The sequence below is a fragment of the Pan paniscus genome, chromosome 3 (assembly GCF_029289425.2).
Source record: "Pan paniscus chromosome 3, NHGRI_mPanPan1-v2.0_pri, whole genome shotgun sequence".
NCBI lineage: Eukaryota > Metazoa > Chordata > Mammalia > Primates > Hominidae > Pan > Pan paniscus.
In genome coordinates, this window is record NC_073252.2 from 142,613,616 (window position 1) to 142,629,381 (window position 15,766).

The 15,766-nt window shown below is 35.3% G+C and overlaps 2 protein-coding genes across 3 annotated transcripts in view; one reads left to right on the top strand and one right to left on the bottom strand.

Annotated features, from left to right (window-relative positions):
• HHIP (hedgehog interacting protein) overlaps positions 1 to 6,544 on the top strand; it is a 95,850-nt gene extending 89,306 nt beyond the window's left edge. Inside the window, exons 13-14 of one of the 2 annotated variants that reach the window (XM_034959188.3) lie at positions 1,495 to 1,623; positions 2,448 to 6,544. In XM_034959188.3, coding sequence (XP_034815079.1) covers positions 1,495 to 1,623; positions 2,448 to 2,458 — 140 coding nt within the window. In that variant the 3' untranslated portion in view covers positions 2,459 to 6,544. Of the gene's footprint in view, positions 1 to 1,494; positions 1,771 to 2,447 lie in introns of those variants that run through there. The other variant, XM_003815832.5, reaches the window with a different exon arrangement.
• The window catches only part of ANAPC10 (anaphase promoting complex subunit 10), a 458,050-nt gene that overhangs the window by 93,029 nt on the left and 349,255 nt on the right, over positions 1 to 15,766 (bottom strand). The window lies entirely within an intron of this gene.

The following is a 15,766-nucleotide window of genomic DNA, read 5'->3' on the forward strand; positions in this document are numbered from 1 at the left end:
GGATTATAGGCGCCCACCACCATGCCCTCCTAATTTTTGTATTTATAGTGGAGATGGGTTTCCACCACGTTGGCCAGGCTGGTCTTGAACTCTCAACCTCATGTGATCTGCCACCTTGGCCTCCCAGAGTGCTTGGATAACAGGTGTGAGCCACCATGCCCAGCCTCTCTGCATCTTTTAGTAACAGAATATAACATAAAGTGTCCATTCTGTTATATTCCCTGCTTTGCATTTTGCCTAATCTCTTACGTTACCTGAAGCCTGCTAGTGACAGTATATTTAAACTGAGGGTGAATGAATTATCTCGAATACAGATGGCACTATACATACCTTAATAGATATTAATAATAAATTGTGATATAAATGAAAATAGACATACATTGAGTTAACATAAAGTTTTACTCCATGAGGTACTTTCATTTTTACACTGAATCAATTTAAATAGTTTGAATATATAACATTTACCAAAACCATTTTATAAAAATAATCTGTTTATGTGGGATGTTTTGGACCTAAGCAGGAATTTTATTCATGTACTCACATTGTTTACTCATCTCCCACAGATTTAAAGCATAAAATTGTTTATTTTCTTCTTACTTTTTCTTTCCCATGTGTCAACCACAGACACCTGGAATTTGATTAACGCATTTGAAAGGTCAAAATGACCCTGTCTCGTCAAAACATAAGGAAATGTACTGAAGGAATTTGACTCCATCCCCAGTGACTGTACTCCCCAGATTTAATCAGAAAATAGCAATTTATATACCCAATTTTATGTCTCATTTTAGCAGTATATCTTCTTATTTCCCATTTATATTGTAGTGGTAAAATTCTTTAATGAATAAATTCTGTGCTGTAGGGTAACCCTGAAAAGGTTTGCTCAGAACATCCTTTGCTGGCCAACTGCAGTGACTCCAGAAAGAGACTTCTAAGTGTAATCAGAGAGCAAAGCATATGCTGTCTGCCCCCTGGAAGCAAGAGGAAGGAAGAATCCAAGGGAGTTTATATGGTGGATATTCCACCCAACCAAAATCCAAAACTGACTGTTCCTTTCTGTTGCACTGGAGATGCTTGAGCCTCTGTGTCTCCCCCTCAGGCTGGGCCACTCCCATGTTGAGATCCTACCTTGAAGGAATGGAAACATAGAGCTTGGGAGGCCCTCTGTAGAGAATGCTCCTGTGAAGCAGAGATTTCAAAGGACTAAAATCTTCATTTTAAATAGAGTTAATTTTGCAAAGGGTTGCAATTGTTTCTCATGATCTCTGCTTCTCTAGAAATGTCTCTCATTCTCTGCTGAGTTCAGGCCTCCAAATAACTATGGGTGTAAAAGCCTGTTTCCTACTTGTATATTTATCTTTCAGATCATTTTGTAACTATCTCCCTCCTTTTTTCCCTCGCTTCCCTTATTCAGCAAATATTTGTTGGTCTCATGCTCAGTCCTGTTTCTGACATACAGAATGAGAGTGTGATGTTCTTGCTTTTTTTCTCTCCCAGCAAAATGTGAGCCAGCATGTCGTCATGGAGGTGTCTGTGTTAGACCGAACAAGTGCCTCTGTAAAAAAGGATATCTTGGTCCTCAATGTGAACAAGTGGACAGAAACATCCGCAGAGTGACCAGGGCAGGTATTCTTGATCAGATCATTGACATGACATCTTACTTGCTGGATCTAACAAGTTACATTGTATAGTTTCTGGGACTGTTTGAATATTCTATTCCAATGGGCATTTATTTTTTATCCTGTCATTAAAAAAAAAAGACTGTTATCCTGCTACACACTCCTGTGATTTCATTCTCTTTTATTAATTTAAAAATAATTTCCAGAAATGTGCAGATCCTCTGTGTGTATGTCAGCATGTTTGTTCACATATGCACATACACATACTCATAACCCCTATATGCGTTGTTGCATAACAGATGATTTTTTAAAATATATACTTCCTTATGCAAAGTAATTTACAGAGAAATTCCATTGTAAATTGATAATGGATTTTTTATGTCACTAGAAGAGATTATTTGACTGCCCAGGAATTTTCTGTCTGTAATCACTAAAGTCAACTTTAATAGAGTTTTGAAACAGTACTGTGCAATCCGATGGATCTAACAAAAAAAGGCAATATTTTTATATTAAAGTACTATACTAGGAGAGAATGTTTCAGAACTCCCTGATGAATTTCTAAGTGAGCAACTTGATATAAAATTGTAATCTTCATTTTTGTCAGTGTATCCAGTTACAGAATGCTACACACTTACCTTTTTATTGGCTGAGAAATCTGGTTATTTCATCTTAATCTCAAGATTGTTTTCAAGTGTTTTATAATTAAATCATAATAGCATATTTTAAAATCAATCTTCCTAAAAGGTCTGCTTTTATTGTACATTTTATTTAACAATAGGCACTGGGTTTGTGTTACATATTTATATATTTTATTTTATTTTTATAATATAGACATCACCTAGATGAAACACCTTTACCCTGTCCTGTAAAACACTAAAGTTACATTTTTCACCAACTTAATTGGAAAGAAGGGGAGTGAGAAAGCAAACAGTCTTTAATGTGCTGTGGATCTAATCTAGCAAGGTATCCTTGTGCCAACATGTAATCATTAACGACGGATGAAAAAGCAAGAAAACAGCCAATCCTTATAAAATTCCAGCATTAAACATTTGTAAAGTGCTTTTCACCATAGCAAGACTGTCAGAGTCTATGTTATTAGAATGTTGCAGATTTCCACTGAATCGAACCTCACTGGAGAAGAGCTCACTTGTTTTTAAAAATCTTGGCTATGTAAGCTGTCACCTGTACAAATTTTTAACATAATAATTCTTGCCAAATATGACTTTAAATGTACGTGTTCCTTCAGAACTCAATGAAAATACTCTTTGGCTAATGTATCAATAAATTTTCTGTAAATGTTCTGTTCAGGGTTTTACAGAGATGACATGTTCTGACTTAAAACTGCAAAAAGTCTAGTAGATATTTTTCTTCATGGTTTTCAAAGCCAGCTCTCCACGTTTGGATTTTAACAAAATATAAGGCCTCTTTGCACTAGTGAAAAAACACGTCTACTCATGACAAGTGCACACCCACTATGGCTGTCCTTCTTCTGTAAACATCCATTCCTCTAGAATCTAAATTGTAGAGCAGTATAGATTATGCAGCGCCAGCTGACTTTCTAAACCTTCTCCTTACCTTTAGGAATACAAGCCTCAATTTAAAAAATATATTGTAGCTAGTATTTCTCTATTGTTTTAAGGTGAGAGATTTGCAATTAAAGCCCAGTAAGCATTTATATAGAAGCCACAATGTAGAAAGATTGGTTAAGTACACTGCTCTTGTCTTCCATATATGATTACTTAAGTTTCAAGTGACCTCATGCCAAATGGAAATGGGTTGAGAAATCTTGGTTCAGTGCTTAGTGAACAATAGCCTGCATTAAAAAGTGCATGCATAATTTTGCACAATTTAGATTCAATTGACAGTCTATTCAAAGAAGTCTCAGGATTAAATGAGCATGGAGACCAAATTGCCCTCTTACCCCAGAAAAGGGGTGGTCCCTTCTAGTCACACTAACACTTCATTGGCCCAACAGTGTGACAAATCTTGCAATGAACCATGCAGTAGCCTGCATCTGTAGGTTAATAGCAATCTTTTGTCTCCATTGCTTTCTCTTCATAGCCCTTTTACTGAATTCCATCACAGAAAGTTTTACAATTAAAAAAAAATGTCCTGACAACCATTTTTGTAAATGGACCTTACCATCTAATCGTCCCTTATTCAACGTGGGTGACATTAACAAAATGTGAACTTCTTGTGAGGGAGCCAGCTGTCTAAATCTGTCAAATCGTGCAGTTTTATTACACATTCTCCAATTCTTCCTAGTTTCCCTGAAAACAATAAGGATACTGCTATATATTCAGTAAAATCTAAAAAAATCAAGCATTACTTCTTACATCTTTAAACTTTCCATCTCCTCCCCAAAATAAAAGGTGTTCTATTGCCATTAGTTCTACTGTTTTAAATATCTATATTAAGTTGACCAGGCCCAGATTTTTTATACAGCTTTTTCCCAAGTGAAAGATTTTCAAGTGACTTAGAAAAACATATGTGCCCCAGGTGTCATTGCCTTTTCTTTTGTGAGTCATTAGAATGAAAGGCCAAGTTCTTCTCAAGAGAAGATAGCAAGATCCACGGATATTAAGCCAAGCAAAGAAAGTAAAATCATTGGAGTCATTTCTTTCTGTTCTTAGGAGAAAAGTAGCACTGGCTAATTGATGGCAACATATTTTAAATTAAGTGGTCAATTCAAAAATTATCTTTGACCTTTTCTTTCAAGTAGATTTTTTTAAATGCATGACTGGAGAATTATCTTCAATGATTCATGATGAGAGGCAGGTAGGAATTGGTTAAGAAGTATGAGCAGGAAAAAATTATTGTTTAATCACATGAAAGGCAACATCTGTTCAGTTCATAAAGCACACAATCTCGAATGGAAGAAAAAAAAGGTCCTTCGTAAGAATACTGATGCATAAGATAAAGACGAAATAATGAAAAAGAAAAATGTATATTATTATTCCCTTGTCCATTCTCAAGTTTAAGCTGCGGTTGTCAGTTGAATGTGAAATGATGTTATAGTTGTTTTAAATGGTTGGAAATAACCTTTCTACTACTGTTTCTGCCACACTGTTGTCCTGGTTCATAGAACCTTGTTTTCTTGACATTTAAGGTAATAAAAGGAACACAATTTGGCAGATCTTTAAGTGAAAGAGAGAAAAAATTTAAGAAATTGAGTGATGGCTAAAAGTAAGTGCTTCCATCCATAACTTTTCTTCTTGGATTTTTTTCAATGTAATTATTGTAAAATATATTTTTTTTATTTTATCATGAAGAATACTCGGAAGGTTTCTCAGATTAATGAGTATCTCATAAAGAGTAGAGAAACCAACACATACAATATATACACACAACCTAAATAGAAAACTATTTTCTTTGTCATTTGCATGCCCCAGAGAAGTTACTTCTTCCCTATTTATTTCTTTGAAAATAATTACAAAATAGTATACTAACAATTTTAATCCATTTGCTGGTTTTTTGGGTTTTTTTTTTTTTTGGTTTTTTGTTTTTTTTTGAGACGGAGCCTTGCTATGTTGCCCAGGCTGCAGAGCAGCACGATCTCAGCTCACTGCAACCTCCGCCTCCCGGGTTCAAGCAATTCCCCTGCCTCAGCCTCCCAAGTAGCTGGGATTACAGGTGCCCGCCACCACACCCGGCTAATTTTTTTGTGTTTTTAGTAGAGACAGGGTTTCACCATGTTGGCCAGGCTGATTTCAAACTCCAGATTTCAAGTGATCCAGCTGCCCAGGCCTCCCAAAGTGCTAGGATTACAGGCGTGAGCCACCATGCCCGGCTTCCATTTGCTTTTGATATTGTTTTTATCTCTGAGTTACAAACTATACAAGCTTACCAGGTATAAGGTTAGATGCTACATCTAGGAGCATTCAAGATATACATTAATTTAAACTTTTATTAGTCTAACTTTCTGTTAAGTCTCTTAGCTTTGAAACATAAAAGAGAAATCAAGCCCAAATTTTTTGAGGAAGGCTAAGGTATACTATTGGCAGTTGTAGTTTTAATTGTAATTGACTGATTAACCAATTAATTTATAAAATGTTACCTATACTGTCAGTGTTCGCCTCCTCTCCCTCCCTCCTTCTCTCTCTCTCTCCCCGTCTCGCTCTCTCGGCTAATATATATGTGTATGTGTGTATATATATATGTATATATATATACACACACACACATACATACATACATACATATATTCTTTTTCCTTTTAACCACTTCCCTCTCCTACATTTTCTATTGGTTTTGCCTAAATAGACATGTTCTCAATACACCCATGTTGAAGGTATCCTGGGCTAGATTGCTGTTGATTTTGCTGGTTATGATCTTTTCTTTGTTTTTCTGAAAAATAGCCTCTCTTGGTTCCACATTTTCTCAAATTCTATATAACAAATAATAGTGGATAGTAAACAAATGACATACTAGGCTGATCTATTACAATCATTGAAATAAATAAGGAAGAGCAGAAATCACTAACAGTCCAGAGGCTCCAATTCAGCTGCTCTAGCATAGATACAGGAAAGACATGGAGAATAACACTGGGGTTAGCTAACAGCAGGGAAAGTTAGTAGCTATTTCCTAGCCAAGGAACAACCTTCTCTATGGAATAATTTTAAGAAAATTATTCCAAATCTGTGAGGAAAAAATAAGAAGCAGTTCCTCAATGGAGACTTTATAAATCTTAATTTCCCCACCCCTGGGATGAGATTTGAAGTTGCAGAGGACTCAGACCAAAGTCCCATGGCAGAAAATGTACATATTTTTAAACTACTCCCAGGAAGTAAACTATTACTGTGAATGCTGGCAATACCATCAGAAAGTTTATCTTTAAAATACCTAAAAATAAATATATATTTGCTATCTTATCCTCTTTTTGTCACACAAACATAAATTGGTCATATATATATTTATATATATGGTTATATATTTGGTTATATATATCTTTATATATATATCTTATATATATATCTTTATATATATATCTTATATATATATCTTTATATATATATCTTATATATATATCTTTATATATATATCTTATATATATATCTTTATATATATATCTTATATATATATCTTTATATATATATCTTATATATATATCTTTATATATATATCTTATATATATATCTTTATATATATATCTTATATATATATCTTATATATATATCTTTATATATATATCTTATATATATATCTTTATATATATCTTATATATATCTTTATATATATCTTATATATATCTTTATATATATCTTATATATATCTTTATATATATCTTATATATATCTTTATATATATCTTATATATATATCTTTATATATATATCTTATATATATATCTTTATATATATCTTATATATATCTTTATATATATATCTTTATATATATCTTATATATATATCTTTATATATATCTTATATATATCTTATACGTATAAGATATATATATATAAGATATATATTATATATATATAATATATATCTTATATATATATATATCTTAATACATATATATAACCATGGAACCTGCCAAACACTAATCCTAGCCAACTTCAATCCTTCTTTCTCTTAACTATCTTCTCTGAATAAGTTCTGGACTTCACCTTAAAATAAGTTTTTAGGAGAGTAATATATATTCATGGGATTGTGAGGGAGCATTGTAGAGCTGTTTTCTTCTCAGTCATAGTGGTGGTTTTCCTAGCTGCTATGGAAAGGTTTGTTCACTTATGAGATTAGGACTTTTCTTAAATTCCTCATTAAATATGAACCTAAGGCATAGCCGTCATTTACCTTGATTCCCATATAATTTGTATAAGTCATATATAAGTCCATTGACAAAATAAAAAAATAAATAATTGGATTCCTTCTATCAACAGAAAGCCTTGTGCTTAAAACCTGTTATTCTTCTTTGAGCCAGACTAAACAGTAACATTTACAAAATGGTATCAGCTCAACATTAAATCTAAGGTTACTTCTCACATACATCATAAAGTCAGCCATCATCTTTCATTTAGGATTTCTTGGGGTTTTCTTTTTGCATATATAGATTATGTATTACTTAAATCCAAAATACATGTGTGTATATATATACATATATATGTAACTTAATATAAATGTTTGATGAGTTATCTCAATTGACTATAATCTTCTAAGTCAAAAAGAAAACATTTAAGTACATAATATAAAAAGAACTGAACATTAACAGTAATGGGAAATTCATAATGGCTAAATATGAAATAAGCTTTGTCTTTGCAGTTACAAACTAATTCTTGTACATTTTCCTTTTCACTAAAAAAATAACTAATTGATAGTTTCCATTCACATGAACAAGTTATAATCAGGTTTGGGATAGTATGCCCAAAACCTATGTTTCTTTACCTTATATTCTTAAAATCTGAGACATGATTTTTCTGGAACAAATTAAGATTTCATGTACAATAGAGTCCCTTTCCTAATACTGTTATGAAGAAACCAAGTTGACTACCTTATGAAAGATCAGATATTTCCCTTATCTCATTATATTCACAGCGTATGTTTGGACATGCATTTCACCAAGAACCATGTAGTAATAAGATAAATGGTAACTGAGGTACTATGGAATTTTTAGAACTTGATTCCCCAGGACATGCTACAGTAAACTAAACTATTCAAAAGTAACCCAACTAATTAAAGTGAAAAAAAATTGTTGAATCACAATGAACAAACATAAAACAATACTTAAATGAGAATTCTGTGTCTTTTTTGGTTTTATCTGTGATTTATTTTGTCTAGTATTAAGGAATGGTTATCTTTATCATTCTTCTAACATGTTTTGGTTTCTCTAATGGTTCATTTTCCTTTAGCTTGTGAAAATTAGGGCAGTTTGTCCAGAACCTTACTCGCAGGAGACACCAGACCCAACCCATGCTTAGATTTCTGTTAATAAAAGGGAGAAGGGTATTTGAACAGGTAGTAAAGGCAGGTACAAGTTTAAGGGAGCAGGGCTATCATATGTACTAGGTGAGATTTCTATAAATGTCTGAAAAGTTACATGCATAGTCATTGGCTCAGGTAATTTCTCTGAATTTGAACTTATTTGATTTATTTAACCAAGTTATTATAATATGCAGTTCTCTTTAATCAATCTTCTATTATTCAATCATCTATCCATTTATTAATTCAACAAATATTTATTAAAGTGCCTACCATGATTATGTGCTGTAGAAAAGACAAGGACATTTACTAGGGGGGATTGTGGGCCCAATGGGCATCATAAGCATGTCTGAAGCAAAAGACAATAATCACATCCAACGGCACCAGTTCAGCTCAACTTTAGAATTCAGCAGTAACAGTACAGATGGCCTAAAGTACATCTGTGTGTATCTGTACGTGTGCACACACCCATGTATATATATTTATCTATCTGTACAAACACTACATATGTATACACACTATCTATGTAAAATATAATATATGTATAATGCATATAAATTCTAACAAGTGTATTTGTGTTATCTTTAAAATAGAACAATTGTATCTTGAAGTGGTAAATGCAGAGAATTGGTTTTATTGTTGATCTGTGGATTTAATGATTTCTAGGTGAAAAGGATGTTTAAGTGTACAATTTCTTTTCTTAATTTAATATATTTATGTAAATGCATGCCTGAAATTTGGTTAGATTGGCTGTGTTTTGTGTCTTTTAACGTGATCAAATGATTAAACTTTATCTTATGACTTGATGTACATGTGCTAATTTAAAATTCTTTTTTATTTTAGAATTTAAAACTTTTTTCTAAATATACAGACTGATTATATAAACACCCATTTTTAAATACTCTGTAGCCAAACTACTTCAAAATATTCTCATCTTTTGTCATTTTTTACTTTCTAATTTTAAAATTTTCTTCCAAAATATATGCCAATGTTAAGGGTCAGTTTCATTAGGCAGCCATGAAGATGTTACATTGATAAATTTGTTCTAGGTTGTAAGTCCCTTAAACCCCATCCTTTCAAGTAAGTAAGAATAAGTAAAGAATGTAGAAGAGCAGTTAGGAACACTGGGTGCCCAAACTGAAGGGAAGAAGCATGTGGTGCGGGAGGGACATGAATGAAGGTGATTGCAGGTATCCCAAAACTTTGTTGACCTCGCCTTTTTGCTTCTAGTTAACCCTACCAGGAGTATTTTGATCTGTTAATTTGAGCACAAATTTAAAATCTGCCAATTTTTTTTTTTTTAGAAAAGCAAAATGTGTTCATCTAAGTCTCCTTTCTTCCCGGATAAATGCATCTCTTTGACTCGTTGAAAGGAAAAGCTATCTCTCTGCAAGACATTATAATTTCTAAAAGAATAAAACGTGTTACAAAGTGTTCATTCAGAAAGTGTTCTTCCGCTCAGATTGCTCCTTAGAAATTTTAAGTTAGACGAAACGTCACCATGAAAAGAGCTCTCTAGCTCATGTTCACAACAGCCCAGGAAGCACCGGAATTCTTTGTGTTTCTACCCTTCCGGTTCCTAGAATGCGTCCTTGTGGCTCAGACCATGATCACCCTTTTGTTTCTTGTGTGTCTACTATTTTTGAATCCCTGATAGACCTACATCATTTCCTACATACGTGAAGAAAATAATAGTATATATGTCCACTCTAGTGATGGAAGTGATTTCTCGCTAATCTCTCTGGATTCCTTCGCTGTCTCTTTTTTGGCTTCTCAGCTCTGCCATCACCAGCGTAAGCAATTCCCTGCTTTAAATTCCCGCTGTGGTAAACATTTAAAGTAGCCTCCATTTCCCATTTTTAGGTGCTGAGTGCTACAATTCCGTTTTTTGTTTTTTGGTTTTTTTTTGAGACAGAGTTTTGCTCTTTCTTTCTTTTTTTCCTTTTTTTTTTTTTTTTTTTTTTAACCAAGTCTTGCTCTGTCGCCAAGCGGGAGTGCAGTGGCACTATCTCGGCTCACTGCAACCTCTGCCTCCCGGTTCAAGCAATTCTCCTGCCTCAGCCTCCCAATTAGCTGGGAAGCTGGGAGACAGACAGGCACCACCATGCCCAGCTAATTTTTGTATTTTTAGTAGAGATGGGGTTTCACCATGTTGGCCACGATGGTCTCGATCTCTTGACCTCATGACCTGCCCACCTTGGCCTCCCAAAGTTCTGGGATTACAGGCATGAACCACCGCACCCAGTCAGAGTTTTCACTCTTGTTGCCCAGGCTGGAGTGCAATGGTGCGATCTAGGCTCACTGCAACCTACACCTCCTGGGTTCTCCCTCAGCTTCCCAAGTAGGTGAGATTACAGGCACCCGCCACCACGCCTGGCTAATTTTTGTATTTTTAGTACAGTCGGGGTTTCACCATGTTGGCCAGGCTGTTCTCAAACTCCTGACCTCAGGTGATCCCCCAGCCTCGGACTCCCAAAGTGCTGGGGTTATAGGCATGACCCACCATGCCTGGCTGATACAAATATTAATAAGAATGACAGACCAGTGAGAAGAGAGATGATGTGGTGGAACTAAAAACGGACATGATGAGATCTTTAAGAGGACACATTAAGAAACTATTATCTTGGATCCCATGTGATCACAATAAAATGAGGTTAGATGGATCCTACTTCCAAACGTGGAATGTAAACCTTAAATTTCTAAGGCAGTGGAGAAGTGGAAACTTCACAGTTGTCACTAAAAGACTTCATAGCTCACACCGGTACTATCACAATTCTCAGCTGCCAATTTCCCCAGGATTTTGACAGTTAATGTGACAGATATGTCTATAAAATCACTCCTTTACACTCACTTTTTTAATAGAAAAGTTGAAACTAATGTTCTATTTCCAATGGAAATGCAATTTAAAATACCAGCCACACATAATATCTCATCAGTAAAAAATAGTTTTTTTCTATTTGGAGTTCTAAAGAGGACTCTCTGAAGATTAAATCCTATTATCATTCGAAGAAATGAGAGGATAAAAGAAAGGAAAACAATTTGGATAAAATATTTCTTCTACATTTTTATAATTTCCATGCAGTATTTTCTATGATTAAAATAAACAAACACTTTAAAAGGGAAAAGGAGAGGGGAAGGAGAAGGAGGTAGAAGGCTGGGTAGCTCCCAACTATAAAACTCATTCTTCTTGGGACTATGCCAGCATCAGAAACTACTTGAGCTCAGTCTTGTAATTTAATAAGATGTTGTCAGATCCTTTTGACATATTTATAGCCTTATAATTAAAACTCCCTGATGCAAAATCCATGTGCTTCATGTAAAGCAATTTCACTTATCGTAGACACTCTGTTCTATGATCTACAGCTACCAAAAGCCACACATGCCAGGTGTACTGGCAAGAGGCAAGAGCTCTGGCCTAGGGCTGGGAGATGCCAAGTCTCCAACTAATTAGCTGGAAGCTACTGGATATATCTGTCACCGCACTGGGACTCAGCTTCCTTATATATAAAAGAACTCAGGTTCTCTCAGCTCTAACAAACAGGTTTACTATTAGGTAGTACTAATTCCATGATCCATGTGGATGGAAGATTTGAAACTGCAAATCTTAGATAGGAATATATTAACTACTGTATTTCACGAATTTGTAGCGGTTACATAATCATAAAAGACACTCTTACGCATTTTCCTCTAATCTCCCAGCCTCCTGTTTGCCCTGGCTCTCCCACTCTTCTGTGGTTCTGGTGTTGCCTCCTCTTAGATGTTCTCTCAATCTCGTTTTTCTGTTTCTTCCATCTAGTAGGTTCATTCTTGAATCCATTCATGTCTCCCACAGCTCTCACTCAAAATTTTTAAGACATTATCTGATCCATGTCCATCATTTCCTTTATGCTGAAGAAGTGCATGTTACAGCGAAGCTGCCACTCTCTTCAGGGTCCCTAATGCTTGGTTTTGCAACTGTCACAAATATCATTATTGCCTCTTCTGTGAATTACGTCCCCAAGAGAACTGCTGTAGGCACCCTACCTGACAGCATATTCTGGGCACGTAGAAGAGCAGAAATGCTCTGTTGATGTCATCGAGAAGGCAGTCAATTCAAGACACAGAAGAAAGCATAACCAAGAATATTAGTCTTCTCAGGCTACCATAACAAAGTATCACACACTGGGAGGCTTAACAGAAATTTATTGCCTTGTAGTCCTGGAAGCAGGAAGTATGAGATCAAAGTGTTGGCAGGCCTGGTTCCTTCTGAGGGATGTAAGGAAAGGATCTGTGCCAGGCCATCTTCTCCCTGTGTCTTTTCACATCACCTTCCCTCTATATGTGTCTCTGTGCCCACGTTTCCCTTTTTATAAGGACACCGATCATACTGGATTCAGGCCTAAACTAATGACCTCATTTTAACTTGATTACCTCTGCAAAGACCCTCTCTCCAAAAGGGTCACATTCTAAGGTACTGGGGGTTTGGACTTCAACATATGAATTTGGGGAAGGGAGAGGGGGAAGGGACACAATTCACCACAGCACTGTGCCCCAGAAATGGCATCAGACTTCATGGAGGTCTTGTTTTCATTGTCTGACACAGTGCTTCTCAAACTCCATGGTGCCTCATGTCAGATGGGAACTTCACTAAAACACAAATTCTGATTTAGTACATCTGGGCTGGGGCCTCAGATGATCTCCAACAAACCCTGAGGTTATACTAATCCTGGTGGTACACAGCCTTACTTTTAGGAGCAAGGATCTAATTCATGGTGGATAGGCTGTTTTAACTTTGAGGGCAGAATGGTAATGCTGGAAAAGACTTAGTGGAAACATGACCTTCTGCCTCCAAAAAGGAAACAATGGTGTGGTCTCCATCTTAATTCCAGGCTTGTGCTTCGTCGGGTAGAATGTACACAACAGCACAGAGTCAATATTTGTGCTTAGCAGTCAGTCATCCCCATGACACTGGGGATCCTTGCTGTGGTTACTACAGCTGCTGTTCTTATTTTCATCAATAACATTATAATCACACAAACAAGTACAATATTTCAATGTATGCTGGAATTCATCTATCTGTTAAAAACTGGGTTGCTAAAGTGATATGTACTATAAATAAAATATACATTAGTTTTAAACTGTGTAAATTGTGCCAAGATAGTACATTGCAGTAACAGAAAACTGTGAAAGTACTCCTGTTAAAAGAAAAACAAATGAAAGGAAAATATCACTATGAATAAATATACTTTAATGAAGATGCAGACCTTGAAAAACAAAGAAAATGAGCATCTGTGTTATATTGATTTTTTCTCCCAATTTTATATAGACTTTATGTTTTAGAGCAATCTTAGGTTCATAGCAAAATTGAGAAGAAAGTATAGATATATCTTGTATACCATCTCCCCCCACATATGCATAACCTACCTCTCCTGTTATCAACATCCCCCACCAAAGAGGTACATTTGTTAAAATTGATGAACTTACATTGGCACATCATAATCATCCAAAGTTCATAGTTTACCTTAGGGTTCACTCTTAGCTCTGTATTCTATGGGTTGTGATAAATGGAAAATGACATGTACCTGCCACTATGGTATCATACAGAGTAGTTTCACTGCCCTAAAAATCTTCTGTGCTGCACCTATTTATCCCTGTGTCTCCCCAAGCCCAGCCAACCACTGATCTCTTTAACTGTCTTTATAGTTTGTCTTTTCCTGAATGTCATATAGTTGGAATCGTACAATGTGTGGCCTTTTCAGAATGGCTATTTTGCTTAGTGATATCCATTTGCTTAGAAATGTCTATCCAATAGACATTTCTTCCATGTCTTTTCGTGTTTTGATAGTTGGGTTTTTTCTTTTTAGCACTGAATATTATTCCATTGCCTGTAACACAGTTTACTTTTTCATTCACCTACTGAAAAACATCTTGGTTGCTTCCAAGTTCTGGCAATTATAAACTTGCCAACCATGCTATAAACAACAATGTGAAGGTTTTTGGGCAGATATAGTTGTCACTCCTTTGGGTAAATACCAAGGAGCTCAATTGTATGGTAAGAGTATGTTTAGTTTTTTAAGAAACTGCCAAACTGTCTTCCAAAGTAGCTGTATCATTTTGCATTCCCACAAACAATTAATGAGATCTCCACATCCTCACCAGCATTTGGTATTGACAGTGTGTCCTGAATTTTCAGAAATACGGTCAGGTGCTGTGGCTCATGCCTATAATCCCAGCACTTTGAAAGGCCAAGGCAGGTGGATCGCTTGAGCTCAGGAGTTTGAAAGTAGCCTGAACCACATAGCAAAACCCTGTCTCCACAAAAAAATACAAAAATTTAGGGTGGCATGCACCTGTGGTCCCAGCTACATGGGAAGCTGAGGCAGGAAAATTGTTTGAACCCAGGAGGTCAAGGCTGCCGTGAGCCCTGATTGTGCCACTGCACTCCAGGGTAGGTACAGAGTGTGACTCTGTCTTCAGAAAAAAAAAAAAAAAAAAAAGGAAAGGAAAGGGAAAAGAACTAAAGTTTTATAACTTTATCCTAACACCAAGGTATAATCATGTTACTTAGAGTTGTAAACATATCTGAAATTATGTCAAAAATGCTATGGAAGCAAATTTAGTGCTATTTGTTAAAGAACAACACAAAATATCTGACCCACACATTTATGTGCCACACTTAGAAGGGCTGAGAGCAGGGCTGCCCAATATAACCTTCTGTGATGATAGAAATGTTGTATACTTGCACTGTCCAATATGGTAGCCACTAGTCACGTGTGGCTGTCAAGCTCTTGAAATGTGGCTGGTGCAACTGAGGAAATGAATACTTAATTTTATTTTATTTTAATTAAATTTAAATATTAGTTGCTCATATAAAAAGAGCTTTTTGGTGTTTTTTCTTTAATATTGGCTACTTCAAAAGTCAGAGCTAAAAGCAATTCAGACAATTTGGTTAAAACATTTTGGTGATATGTTTGACAATCCCTTATATGTAATTCATACTGAAATGTTTCATATTCCCTTTTCCTTTGTTCCTTTTTGCTCCTGTAGCTTACTGCAAATAGAATAGTGTACATACTCTTTGCTCTAAAAATTTTTACCTTCACCTTTGACCAAAATCAGTAAAATTCTTAATTCTAAGTAGTTTTATAGTGTAGTCAAAATGCATTATGCGAAAGTGGAAACTATGCACAGTGATCATGTATATGCCCATTTCTGAGTGTGTACAAGTGAAGAAAAAGCATTATATACAGAG